General features: G+C 34.7%; 1 protein-coding gene across 2 annotated transcripts in view; it reads left to right on the plus strand.

The window, feature by feature from the left end:
* Positions 1 to 12,261, plus strand: part of GSTCD (glutathione S-transferase C-terminal domain containing) — a 132,270-nt gene that overhangs the window by 96,690 nt on the left and 23,319 nt on the right. For both annotated transcript variants that reach the window (XM_025873670.2, XM_025873668.2), the window contains exons 6-8: positions 6,523 to 6,638; positions 6,801 to 6,845; positions 8,837 to 8,965. In XM_025873670.2, coding sequence (XP_025729455.2) covers positions 6,523 to 6,638; positions 6,801 to 6,845; positions 8,837 to 8,965 — 290 coding nt within the window. The remainder of the gene's footprint in view (positions 1 to 6,522; positions 6,639 to 6,800; positions 6,846 to 8,836; positions 8,966 to 12,261) is intronic.

Consider the following 12,261-nt stretch of genomic DNA (forward strand, 5'->3'; position numbering starts at 1 on the left):
CACTTACATACCACACCCGGTGTTCATCCCAACAAGTGCCCTCCTTAATCCCCATCACCTATTTAACCCATCCCCCCACCCACCTCCCTGCAGTAACCCTCAGTATGTTCTCTATTGTTAAGAGTCTGTTTCTTGGTTTGCCTCTTTTTTTCCCCTATGCTCAGTTGGCTCAGTTATATACACACACACACACACACACACACACACACACACACACACACACACACACACGGTGGAATATTACTCAACCATCAAAAAGGATGAAATCTTGCCATTTGCAATGATGTCGATGGAGCTAGAGAGTGTAATGCTAAGTTAACTAAGTCAGAGAAAGACAAATACCATATGATTTCACTCATGTGGAATTTAAGAAACAAAACAACTGAGCCAACAATCACTAAATTGTACACCTGAAACTAATATATATATCTCACCTCTTTTTTATCCATTCATCAGTCGATGGACGTATGGGCAGGCTGTTTCCATATTTGGCTATTGCTGATAATGCTGCTGTAAACATCGGGATGCATATATCCCTTTGAATTAGTATTTTTGGATTCTTTGGATAAATACCTAGTAGTGCAGTTGCATAAGGAGTTCTATTTTTAACATTTTGAGGAACCTCCATACTGTTCTCCAGAGTGGCTGCACCAGCTTGCATTCCCACCAACAGTGTAAAAGGGTTTCCCTTTCTCCACACCCTCACTAACACCTGTTTCTTGTGTTGTTGATTTTAGCTATTCTGACAGGTTTGAGCTGATATCTCATTGTAGTTTTGATTTGTACTTGCCTGATGATTAGTGATGTTGAGCTTTTCATGTGTCTATTAGCCATTTCTTTGGAAAAATATCTACTCATGTCTTCTGCCAATTTCTTAACTGGATTATTTATTTCTTGGGTGTTGAGTTTGATAAATTCTTTATATAATTTTGGACACTAACCCTTTATCAGATATGTCATTTGCAAATAATTTCTCTCATTTCATAGGTTCCTTTTAGTTTCGTTGACTGTTTCCTTTGCTGTGCAGAAGCTTTTTATTTTGATGACGTTCCAGGATCTTATATTTGCTTTTGTTTCCCTTGCCTTAGGAGAGTTATCTAGTAAGTTGCTATGGCTGAGGTCAAAGAGGTTGCTGCCTCTGTTCTCCTCTAGGATTTTAATGGTTTCATGTCTCACATTTAGGTCTTTAATCCATTTTGAATTTATTTTTGTCTAGCTTTTGATATAGCTTTAAATAGCTGTTTTCTTATTCCCTCACCAAAGTTCTTAGAAACGTTTACAGTCCCATATAAAGCACTGTTCTGTAGTTGACTTCTTTTACTGTTTCAACAAATACAGGCATAGCATTGATAGCTAACTTGTTTTTATGTTTAGTAGAAGTAAGCATGTGGCCTTAAAATCCAGCTTGTCCTAATTGCAGAGAAAATAAATTCATTAAACTTTTACTAAGCACCTGTTATGTGCCTACCCGGTTCCTAACACTCTTTGCATTTAATTGGACCCAAGTTTATTTGGTCAGGAAAAATCATCTGTATCTATTTCAGGAAGACAGAAGCAGTTTTGGGTGCCTGGGTGGCTCAGTTGGTTAAGCAACTGCCTTCGGCTCAGGTCATGATCCTGGAGTCCTGGGATCGAGTCCCGCATCAGGCTCCCTGCTCGGCAGGGAGTCTGCTTCTCCCTCTGACCCAGCCCCCTCTCATGCTCTCTCTCTCATTCTCTCTCTCAAATAAATAAATAAAATCTTTAAAAAAAAAAGACAGAAGCAGTTTTAACTAATGGTTCTTTTGGTAGTTATATAATTAATAGTGCCTATGTATCATTTTAAAAAATTAAGATATAATTGAAATACATTATTTTAGCTTCAGGTGTACAACATTATGATTTGATATTTGTATATGTTGTGAAATGATCACAATAAGTCTAATTAACTCACATCCATCACCACTCGTAGTTATAGAATTCTTTTCTTGTGATGGGAACTCCTAAGATCTACTCTATTAGCAACTTCCAAATATGCAATACAGTATTATTAACTATAGTTGCCCTGCTATACATTACATCCTCATGACTTATTTATTTTAAAACTGGAATTTTGTACCTTTTGACTCCCTTCGCATATTTTGCCCACTCCAACCCCCACCTCTGGCAACCACCAAGCTGTTCTCCACATGTAAGTGAGATCATACGGTACTTGTCTGACTTATTTCATTTAGCAAACGCCCTCAAGGTCCATCCGTGTTGTCTCAAATGGCAAGACTTCATTCTTTTGTATAGCTGAATAATATTCAATTGTATATCTGTATACATTTTATCCATCACCCGTCGATGGACACTTAGGTGGTCTCCATACCTTGGCTATTGTAAATAAAACTGCAATGTACATAGGGGTACAGATATCTTTTTGAGTTAGTGTTTTCATTTTCTTCAGATAAATACCCAGAAGTGTATAATAAGAAAATTTTTTCACTACCTAACAATACTAATGCTTTATAGTATAAAAGATGAGTTCTTTTGGGTTGTACCAAAGGGTTTGAAAAAGTTACCTTTTCTTTGTCTTTTTAAAAAATTTATTACAAAATACTAAATGTAAATGTAGTCAGGAGAGTGGAAAGCTGGTAGGGTTCCTGAGGTTCTCTAAAACAAGAAAATTGGTTTCAAGCAGAGGGAACAAATGTATAAAGGCACCACCTCACTGACCTTGATAAATTCAGGGAACTATCTCCATTGTCAGAAAGGCTAGAATATAGAGGATACATAGGAAAGTTCCAGAAGGTGAGTTTGCCAAAGTAACAGGTCTCAGGTCAGTAGAGGCCTTGTTTTCTTGCCAAGAAGTAAAAATTGTTTTCTTAAGGCAGAGAGATGCCTTTAAAGGTATTTTAAGCAAAGAGGAGATATTTTAATGGGCAGATATGGAAGGGACTTTAGTTATATACACAGGAAAAGCATGCTCAATGACAGGCTATGCCACAAAAGACAGGACCTAGTGAGCATAGCATTTCAGAGCTATACCAAGGGAAGAGAGCCTGGGAAGGAGTGAGAAGGAATATCCAATAAGGAGCCCAAGGACTTTCTTGATCTAGAACACCAGGGTTCAAATGAGTTCCAAATGAGTCCATGAGTTCCAAAGAGTTGATTCTATTTCATTTTCTTAATTAAATGACATAATGATAATTAGCATCATTTGAGGTTGAATGTGCCAGAGAAATCTATTAATAATCTGATTTGATTTGAGGATATACTCTATCCTGAATAAAAAGGATGCAGGCTAGCATTATAAGAGAACGTCTTTAATATGTAATAATGTAAAAATAACTGTGCAGTCTATTCAAGTAAAACTTGAGTCTAAGGAGCTCGAAGCACATTAACTATTAAAATGAGGCCCTGGTTTCTCTATAGCAGAGAGAGGCAAAATAACAAGCAATGCTCTTTCCCATCTGGTCTTGCCTATATCCTCAGATCTATCTTGTATTCTATCATTTCTTCATCTATCCTCATTTTTAAGCACATGAGCTAATTGTGGTTTTCCCCTAAATATGTCATATTGTTCTTAGTATGCTTTCCCTTGCCATTCTGTCTGGTAAGTTTCTCTTCAACTGAAATGCCTCAAATCTCTGTAAAGCCCTCTGTGATGTCTCATTTAGTTCTTTATTTTCAGCGCACATAACGTTTACAAATAACGAACACCCGTAACTTCCTTTAGATACTCTCTTAGCTCCCTAAGGACAGGAACTATGTTTTACTCACTTTGAGATGTGTCCTCAGCATATAGACGGGTACTGAGCATAGTAGGTGCCCAAGTGATATTCCAAGCATGAAAACTGTAGGTACCCTGGGGATGGGACCTGCGTTTCACTGTCTATTGCCCTATAGAACATAAATGATGCCGATGTTCTAACATAGCTCTTCCTTTGCTTAAAAATTTATTCCTTTACCTTTGTATTTTCCTTTTGGGCAATGCAAACAACATTGAAGTTGTCTAAATAATCAGGTTCCTCCTAACTTGAATTAGACAAGGGAAAGACTTCACTGTGGGAGAATTACATCACAGAAAGAATGAAATCATTTGTATTAAAACATCTGACCATTTAATTCTTGGGTTTCTTTTTCTATGATAGCACTTAAAGAACCAGCATTTTTAGTCAAACTAAAAATAGATTGTAAATTCATGCTTATAAGTGGTGTCTTAGGCGGAAGAATGTTGGATATAAATAGAAAGTAGACTGGATTTTTAAATTAATACCATATCTCAAAATACCACTTTCTTACTTTGTTCAATGTGTTTGAGATCCTGTTCATGTTTCCAGGAGCTTCATAATATTTACATAACTGGAATGGGAGGAGGAATGCTTTATTTGAGGTGGATTTTCCATAAAGCCTCTGAGCATCATGCTACTATATTTTTAGCTTGATTTGTGAATATTATGTGGAACTTAATGGTGTATATTTAAGCAAACCCTGAAAATTACCTTTGCCTTCAACCTTCATATCAGCATGAATTCTTTATATGCAAAGATGCAATCTTAGAAAAACAGATCTTCATCAACATTTGCTTTTGAAGCAAACCTAAGAAAGTTAGATAATTCTAAATGTGTAATAGAAATATGGTACAAAACTTCCAGCTAGTTGTTCCATTAAATAAATTTTCTTTTCTCCATATTCTTAACAAAAGGTAATTCCTTTTGACTTTATGAAAATCCTTTGGCTAAGCAATGTTAAGAAATCCACAAAAGGAAGACTAAAATGTTTGTGTTCATTTCTTGCCTCTTGGTGGCTCCATTAAGCAGCAGCATTTGTGACTCTAGCTTTCCGACAGGGCTCAAAAATACTTTTCTTTTTTTGCCACTCTCCTCCCCTTCCTGTTGTTACTCTTCCTCTTCCAAATCAGAATTGCATTGCCATAAAAAATAAGGCAGATTTATGAATGGATGGATAGACAGATGGTTAGATGAACAGAAGTGTGATTAAACCAAGTATGGTAAGTTGGTAGTGGTAGAATCTAAGTGGAGGTCAGAGACATTCACTGTAAGATTCTTTCAACTTTGCTGTGTTGAAAATTGTCCTAGTAGGATGACGGGGGCTTTTACTTATTTTGTTTAAATTTTTCACAATTATATTATTAGAGAAAAGTGGAAAGCTAGCTACATGAAACAGTCTTCATAAATGAAGTCACCAAACTATTGATTTAAATGCCCTTGAGGTTTGAAATTCACATTAGGCCATGCTAAATAATTAAGAATGTGTACAGTGATTCAGCTGTATGATGACGACCACATTATTACAATAGATTGTTATAGAAGTGTGGTAGATATGGTCAATGGAATACTATGCAGCCATTAAAACTTACAGCATAGAAACATGCATTGACATGGAAAGATTGATATACAAGGTTTTATATGCATCTAGAACATTATGAATTTATGGATACAGCTGGAAGTATACATATACAAAGATACTAGCTCTGAATTATTAGATTATGGATCTTTTTCTCTCATATAGATTTTTTTATTCATATTTTCTATTTTTTCCTAAAATAAACGGTTTCCAGTGTTTTTATTACAGTAACCTAAGAAAGAAGGAAAACAGAAAAGAGAAGAAAAGAAAAAAGCCAGGCTATTTTTCTGTGAAAATGGAGCAGGGAAACGTTGGTAACTGTAAATAATTTTTGATCAAGCCAAGAGATTATCTGGATTTGCCTTTTATCTATATCAATGAGATCTGCTCCCTTATATTTTCTTAATCTTGCTCTTACAAAAGCTGCATGTGAAATATGTAAAAACAAATAATTGTATTCATTCTTCTGAAGTTATTTCGTGGATTTAACTAGTGGCTTTGAAGGAAAGTTAAGATGTTCATGCTGCTAGGCCCAAGGCATTTCATACGTGGAAATGCCCTATCTTTAATCTCTAATTGCATTAGATTTCTGTGTCTGACTCATGACGAAAAGAAGCTTCAAAGCCAAAATGGTAAAATCTAATTTCTCTCTAAATACACTAACTATTGATATATTTCAGACAATGTGACACCTATGTTCCAACATTCGTAACCAGAAAAACTAAGAGTTCAAGGGCGTGCCAGTTAAGTAATGAAAATGTTTTTGTTATGGATCTCTTTTGTCCAAGGAGATTTAAACAATGTGCTAAAATTAGGTAGTCTTTGCAATCTGTCTCTGATAGGGATGGAGGGAAGGAACTGTTACTGTTAATTTTTATCCAACCAAGTAAACATTTATTGAACACTTTATGACTCTGCCATTAATATTTCACTTATTGTTTCCTCTCTAGAAGACATTTTTCAATGGCTATTGACAGAGAAGTTGGACATGAATAAAACTAAAAATAAGCATAGAGAGAGTTCATTTCTGGGTTTCAGTTCTCTGTCCCTCTCATGGTGGATGATGTGGAATTTGGAACTCATTTACACATTTACCCCTCTTGCTGGATGCCGGTGGTCTACTCTATGAGTACCTTCTTATTCCCCCACGATGCCTAATATTTCATTGTCTTCATCTCTTGTCTTCCCCAGGTAAAATGTCCAGTGATCGAGCTTTGAGGAAGCAGCAGCAGTTAAACAACCTTGTTTATGTCGTGGCAAATCAGGCCAAACCTGGTGACAGAATTGTGGATTTCTGCAGCGGTGGGGTATTACATCCCTCCTTTTGTTCTCTTTAGCCTTTCCCCGACTATGTGACTTTACTGTATTACATTCAAATTCATGTTTTTATTTGGCAAGACTACTGTCTCAGAATGAGAAAAAAGCCTTAGGGACCAAAGTTAACTTGTTTCTTTTTCTGCCTTTTCCAGGGCCATGTTGGAATTGTCCTTGCTCACATGCTGCCATCGTGCCAGGTAAAATCTGAATAACCCATAATAGGAAACACTGGAAAACTATCCAGTTCAGTTCGCTGAGTCTGTGTCTGACCCCTGCTCTTTGAATTTATTAATTGTTCACTCAGGTCACATTATGTGGCACAGATAGTTTTTTTTTTTTCTTTGAACTAAACTTCTAAAAATCTTTAAAAAAAGTAAAGTAGGATCACAATACATTTTTCAATTTTTATAAAAGGGTTATATTTTAAAATAAGTTTTAGAGGGAATAACTATTCTGTTGTTAAATAAAATACTTAGTGGTGAAACTAGTTTAATTGTCCCCAGAATTTTATACTGGAAATACTAGCTCCTGAAACTTGTTGAGCATATTCTTTTGGTATCTTGATTTTTATCCATTGTACCAAAATTGTAACAGCAATTACAAAATTCCTTAAAGAAAAAAATAAACTCCAAATTTACCACACTCATCCATCAAATGCTTTTCTCCCCATGTTCTCATTAAGTCATTGTTCAGGAGGATGCTTATTGCCGCAAATGCTAAAAACGCAAATATAATTTTAGTCACCAGCTTTAACTCAGTATTGTAGCATAACTGTTTTTCCCTATTGCAAATACTTTTAAATATCATTATTAAAATATCACCAAAATCTAACTACATTTTATGTTTTTAAGTAAATGTACCAGAATTTATGCAGTCATTGCCACCATTTGTTAGAAGTTTATTTTTAGTCTTCTGCCATATGAAATCATGTCTTTGCAGTGACCATCTTTTAGCGTAAAAGTCTAGAATTTGATGACTTTTTAAAAAAAATACAAAACAAATGAGGCAGTTTCTTTGCTCGTGGACTCTCTGGAAGGTGCAAAATAATTACAGTGATTCCTTATAGAAGAAAAAGATGAGGAAGAACCCATAGACTGGCCAGAATGACATATAACAGGATGCTGGGGGGTAAGGGTGTATTATTTTTTTCCTTTCTTTGAAAATAAAGGGCAAAATAAGTAAGGAATCCTGGGGGAAGCTAGCAAGTGTCTGTTTTGTAATCAAGGAAAGTAACAACTTGGTGGTTGGAGTTAGAGGAAGCAAGCTCATAAAGTAGAACCCTGGAGACGCAGAGTTAGGGTTATGGTGTCTTTCCCCCCCCCCTTCCCAACAGTCTGGACACTTAGAGATGTTGAGCCTTTAAAGGGGAAATCTTGGCTAGAATAATGGCTGGAAAGCCTTTGATACCAAGTGTACTCTGACAGGTTTTTTATACGAAGGCATACAGATTTTTTTCTGTAAACACAAGCATAAAGACAAAATAAGGGTAGAACTAGGAATGATAGTGATGAAAGTGACAATTCCGCCCACTTTTCTCTTTCTAAACAAGTAATCCTTTCCAGTCTTCGTTGGCCTGGATTCCTAACTGGTTGCCCTTCCTTCTGTCTCACCCCCACTAATCCATACTATCCATGGCAGCACTGGGACCTTCTTTGATCACACGATCTGGCTCCTATCACCTCTCCAGCCTCACGTCTACCCTCCACACCCTGCCCCCACATTCACCATCACCACCACACACTGTGACCCAGCTACACCAATTTTCTCAGTTCTTCAAACACACTCTTTGGCCTTCACACATGTTTCTTTCTCTGTCTGAAACACTCCTTCATTCCTCCAGCTGATTTCTATTCATTTTTTAGGCCTCGGTTAGTATGTTATTCTCCATGTTAAATGACTAAAACCTTCTTTAGTCATCAAGTCTGAGTGTTCTGATAACACACAATGTCTTCCATTAAACACTTATCACTGTATTATAATTGCCTGTTGCACTTACATCACTCCCTCTCTAAGCTCCAAGAGTTCAAGGACCTTGTTCATTTTTATACCACATTATCTGGCATACTTCCTAGCACAGGATAAGGATCAGTGTAGTATGTTCTACATTAAAGCTATACAGTAATAATACTTTGCCCTAATATCTGAATTATGTTACTGAATGTACTATTGTTTCCTGGGTGAAATCTAGGTTACATTAATAGAAAACAAGGAATTATCATTAATTCGTGCTAAGAAGAGAAGTGATGAACTAGGTTTAAGCAACATTTGGTTCATTCAAGCAAATATGGAGTATTTTACAGGGATGTTTAATATTGGGGTAAGTAATCAAACAATTTCAATTTCTTTAATTAATTAAGAAAAATTATATGCCTTAGATTAATTAAAGGAGAGACTTTTATATTCTTTGCTAAATAAGTTTATAACTTTTGTTTTCTATCTCTAAAAGTATAGCATATTAATGAATAGTATTTCATTCATAGCACTTCACCATTACGTGATAGAGGTAACATTTGTTCCTCTCCCAGACACGAGTTTTATTTTCCTCACTTGCAGAATGCCTGGTGCCTAAAACCATGTTTGACATATAGCAAGTGCTTGGAAATAGTTCTCAATTGAATGAACGAATGAATTCTAATAACAATGACCTTCCTTGGTTTATTTTACATTTTTAAAAGATAATGAAAGAAAAGAAAAACAGAGAAATGTGGCTGTTATTCCTTGTATTTGTTTTAAAGAATTTTTTCTTATTTTTAAAGGACCATATGCTCAATATAGAAAATACATAATAATACAAAGAAGAATCACCAGTATTTCCACTACTGAGAAATGAATAATGTCAAAAACCTTTGGTCTTTATATATTTATGCACACATACAAATGCATATTCACACATATGTTAACATCGTTTACATCATACTATATAGATCTTGCTTTAACTTAACATTATCATAAATCTTTCCCCTACTCACTGATCATTTTTTTTCATGTTGTTATAATGTGTAATTATTACTATGATGGATATCTTATGCCTTGTTTAAGATTTTGATACATTTGCCAAATCACTTTGTAGGAAGGTTGTGCTAATCTGCATTTCCAACTGTATGTGTTCACAAAACATACATGATAGGCTGGTCTAGCTGGAACTCTTCTTCATTGTCAGAATCTCAGACTTTTGTAGTTTTATGATTTTTGTCCAGTGATGTTCATTTCTTAATATCGACTACTGGAAATTTGTGGGGTTTGTGTTATCTTTTACAGTGAAAATGAATACAATTTGTTTCCTTTGTAGACATGATCTAGATTGGTTATCTCAAGCCAAGCCTATACGAAGAGAAGTAAACTGTTAATAAGGAAATTGCAGACATCTGAAACAGCAAATTCAAATTAACTATATATTTATGTGCAACTTAAATTTTACATAAATGTTGACATAAAGTTTAAAGCTTCTCCATTAAGAAATGAGCCATTAAGCCAATGAGCCATTAAGTCAATGCCCATATTACCAGTACACCATGCAGACTAAGGTGGCAAGATATTGCAGCCCATTTACTCACCTCTCAAATCACAAAATTCCCATCTTCTCAGCCATACATCTCTTTACCCTTCTGTGGTTTATAGGTGCTAAATCATTCTGGCATATTCTTGTAACTTCCAAAGTCATAATTCACTAACACCAACTGAAAATGTGTATGTCTTTTTTGATGTGATACTTTCTCTACATTTCATAATAGTATATTCATAATGGCTTTTTTCTTTCATAATTACTTTTGTCAAGATACAGAGAGAATGAATTAAAATTACTTGGAGGATTAAACCAAAATTAGATTTACTCTCAAGAAAATAATTTTCCCTAGGAGGATAATTGAGGTATTTGTCACTAGATAAATCAAACTGAATGCACCAGTGGCTTCAACTCTTGTATTAAATAGATTACAGTGAAAGTAGTGTAGCCAGAGAGGAAATCAGAATAACTAAGTATTGGAAATGCATTAAAGCTGCATTAATCCGTGATTTTGTGATATTTCAAATAAGGATTTAGTTAGCATCTATCTTTGCTTAGTAAATACCTTTTTCTTTTACTATTTTTCTTTAGATATAAAAATAATGATGTAAACCAGATTTTAAGGAGAGAATTTTAAAGTCTTAGAATCAACTATCTTTAGGAACATTAAGCAAATCATTTATATATATCAGAATTAAAATACTAATCATTAGTCTTACCTCCATTAATACAACCCATAGCAGGCAAAAATGAATTGATTTTCTAACTTTGTTAAACTAGTTTAATCTGAAATGAGGAAAGAGAACAAATCTAGATATTTTCAGATCTTTTAATTAGGTCTTCCAACATGTCCATCTACTACTGTACCTCCCCAATATAACCAGAATCAGTGAGGTAATAATACTGTGTTTGTTCCAAAGAGTCATCTTGTAGTTTCTGGTTTACATTGTCCTTATTTGAGAAATATATATCTTTAGAAATACAAATGCCTAATAAGCTTATAAAAACATTCAAAGTCTCTATACAATGATATTCCATTTTTGCTCTTAAATTTTGCCATTTAATTAAATTAAAAATATATATATTATTACTCATTGACTGCAGAGCTTCCGTGAGACAAGCCTAATCGTACAGGAATTTTACATTTTTTACTTTACATGATATTGGCAGTGATTTATTAATGACATGGAAAATTAGTTATAATGGTAAAGAAAAGAAACATAATAGTAAAGAATATGGACTTTAACATTGGGCAACCTTGTGCCAAAATCTCAGTGTGGCCAATTACTAGCTGTATGGCTCTGGGCAACTTATTTAAATCACTAATCCTCAATTTTTCCATATACAGATTAGGCATAAAACACCTGGCTCATAGGATATTGATACAATGTATGTGAAGCACTTAGCAAGTTGTCTGCCATTTAAGAAGTACCCAGTAAATTGGGCCTCCTTTTACTGTGTGCAGTGTGATTTCTGCATTTAAAAAGGATGGGAGAAATATGCTAATATGGATTTTTTTAAAGGTAGCTATCTCTATACACTGTAATAATATTTTTTCTTTATTATTTTCCATATTTTCAAAATACCTCAAATTTAACATGTTACTTTTATATTTGTGATAAGGTAAGCAATAAAGATAGAAGAATAAGTATGTGTTTAATATTTCATAGAGATAGACAGATAGTTTATTTAGCCAAGAAAGGCTAATTGTCCCTAAGGATTATTACAGGGTATCTAAAAGAATTCTGAACATATAAAATATATTTTTTTCTTTCAAAACAAGTAGTTATTATAGAAATACCTTGTTATTGGCTCATTCTGATTTTGGTTATAATGACTATTAGTGTCCTGAGCAAAATATAAAAGTGTTTTCAAAAGTAAGAAACATCCAAGAAGGTATTTTTCCCTCCCGGTTTCAATATATGTAGCTGTATGACCCAGAACTAAGTATATGTTATGGGTTGAATGTTTGTGTCCTCTTTCAAAAAATTCATATGTTGAATTCCTAAACCTTAATGTCACGGAATTAGGAGGTGGGGCCCCTGGGAGGGAATTAGGTCGTGAAGGTGGAGCCCTCCTGAAATGGAATTGGTGCCCTTGTAAGAAGAGAG

Source organism: Callorhinus ursinus, unplaced genomic scaffold (genome assembly GCF_003265705.2).
Source record: "Callorhinus ursinus isolate GAN/ISIS: 27379988/994484 unplaced genomic scaffold, GSC_fseal_2.0 scaffold4, whole genome shotgun sequence".
Classification (NCBI taxonomy): Eukaryota; Metazoa; Chordata; class Mammalia; order Carnivora; family Otariidae; genus Callorhinus; species Callorhinus ursinus.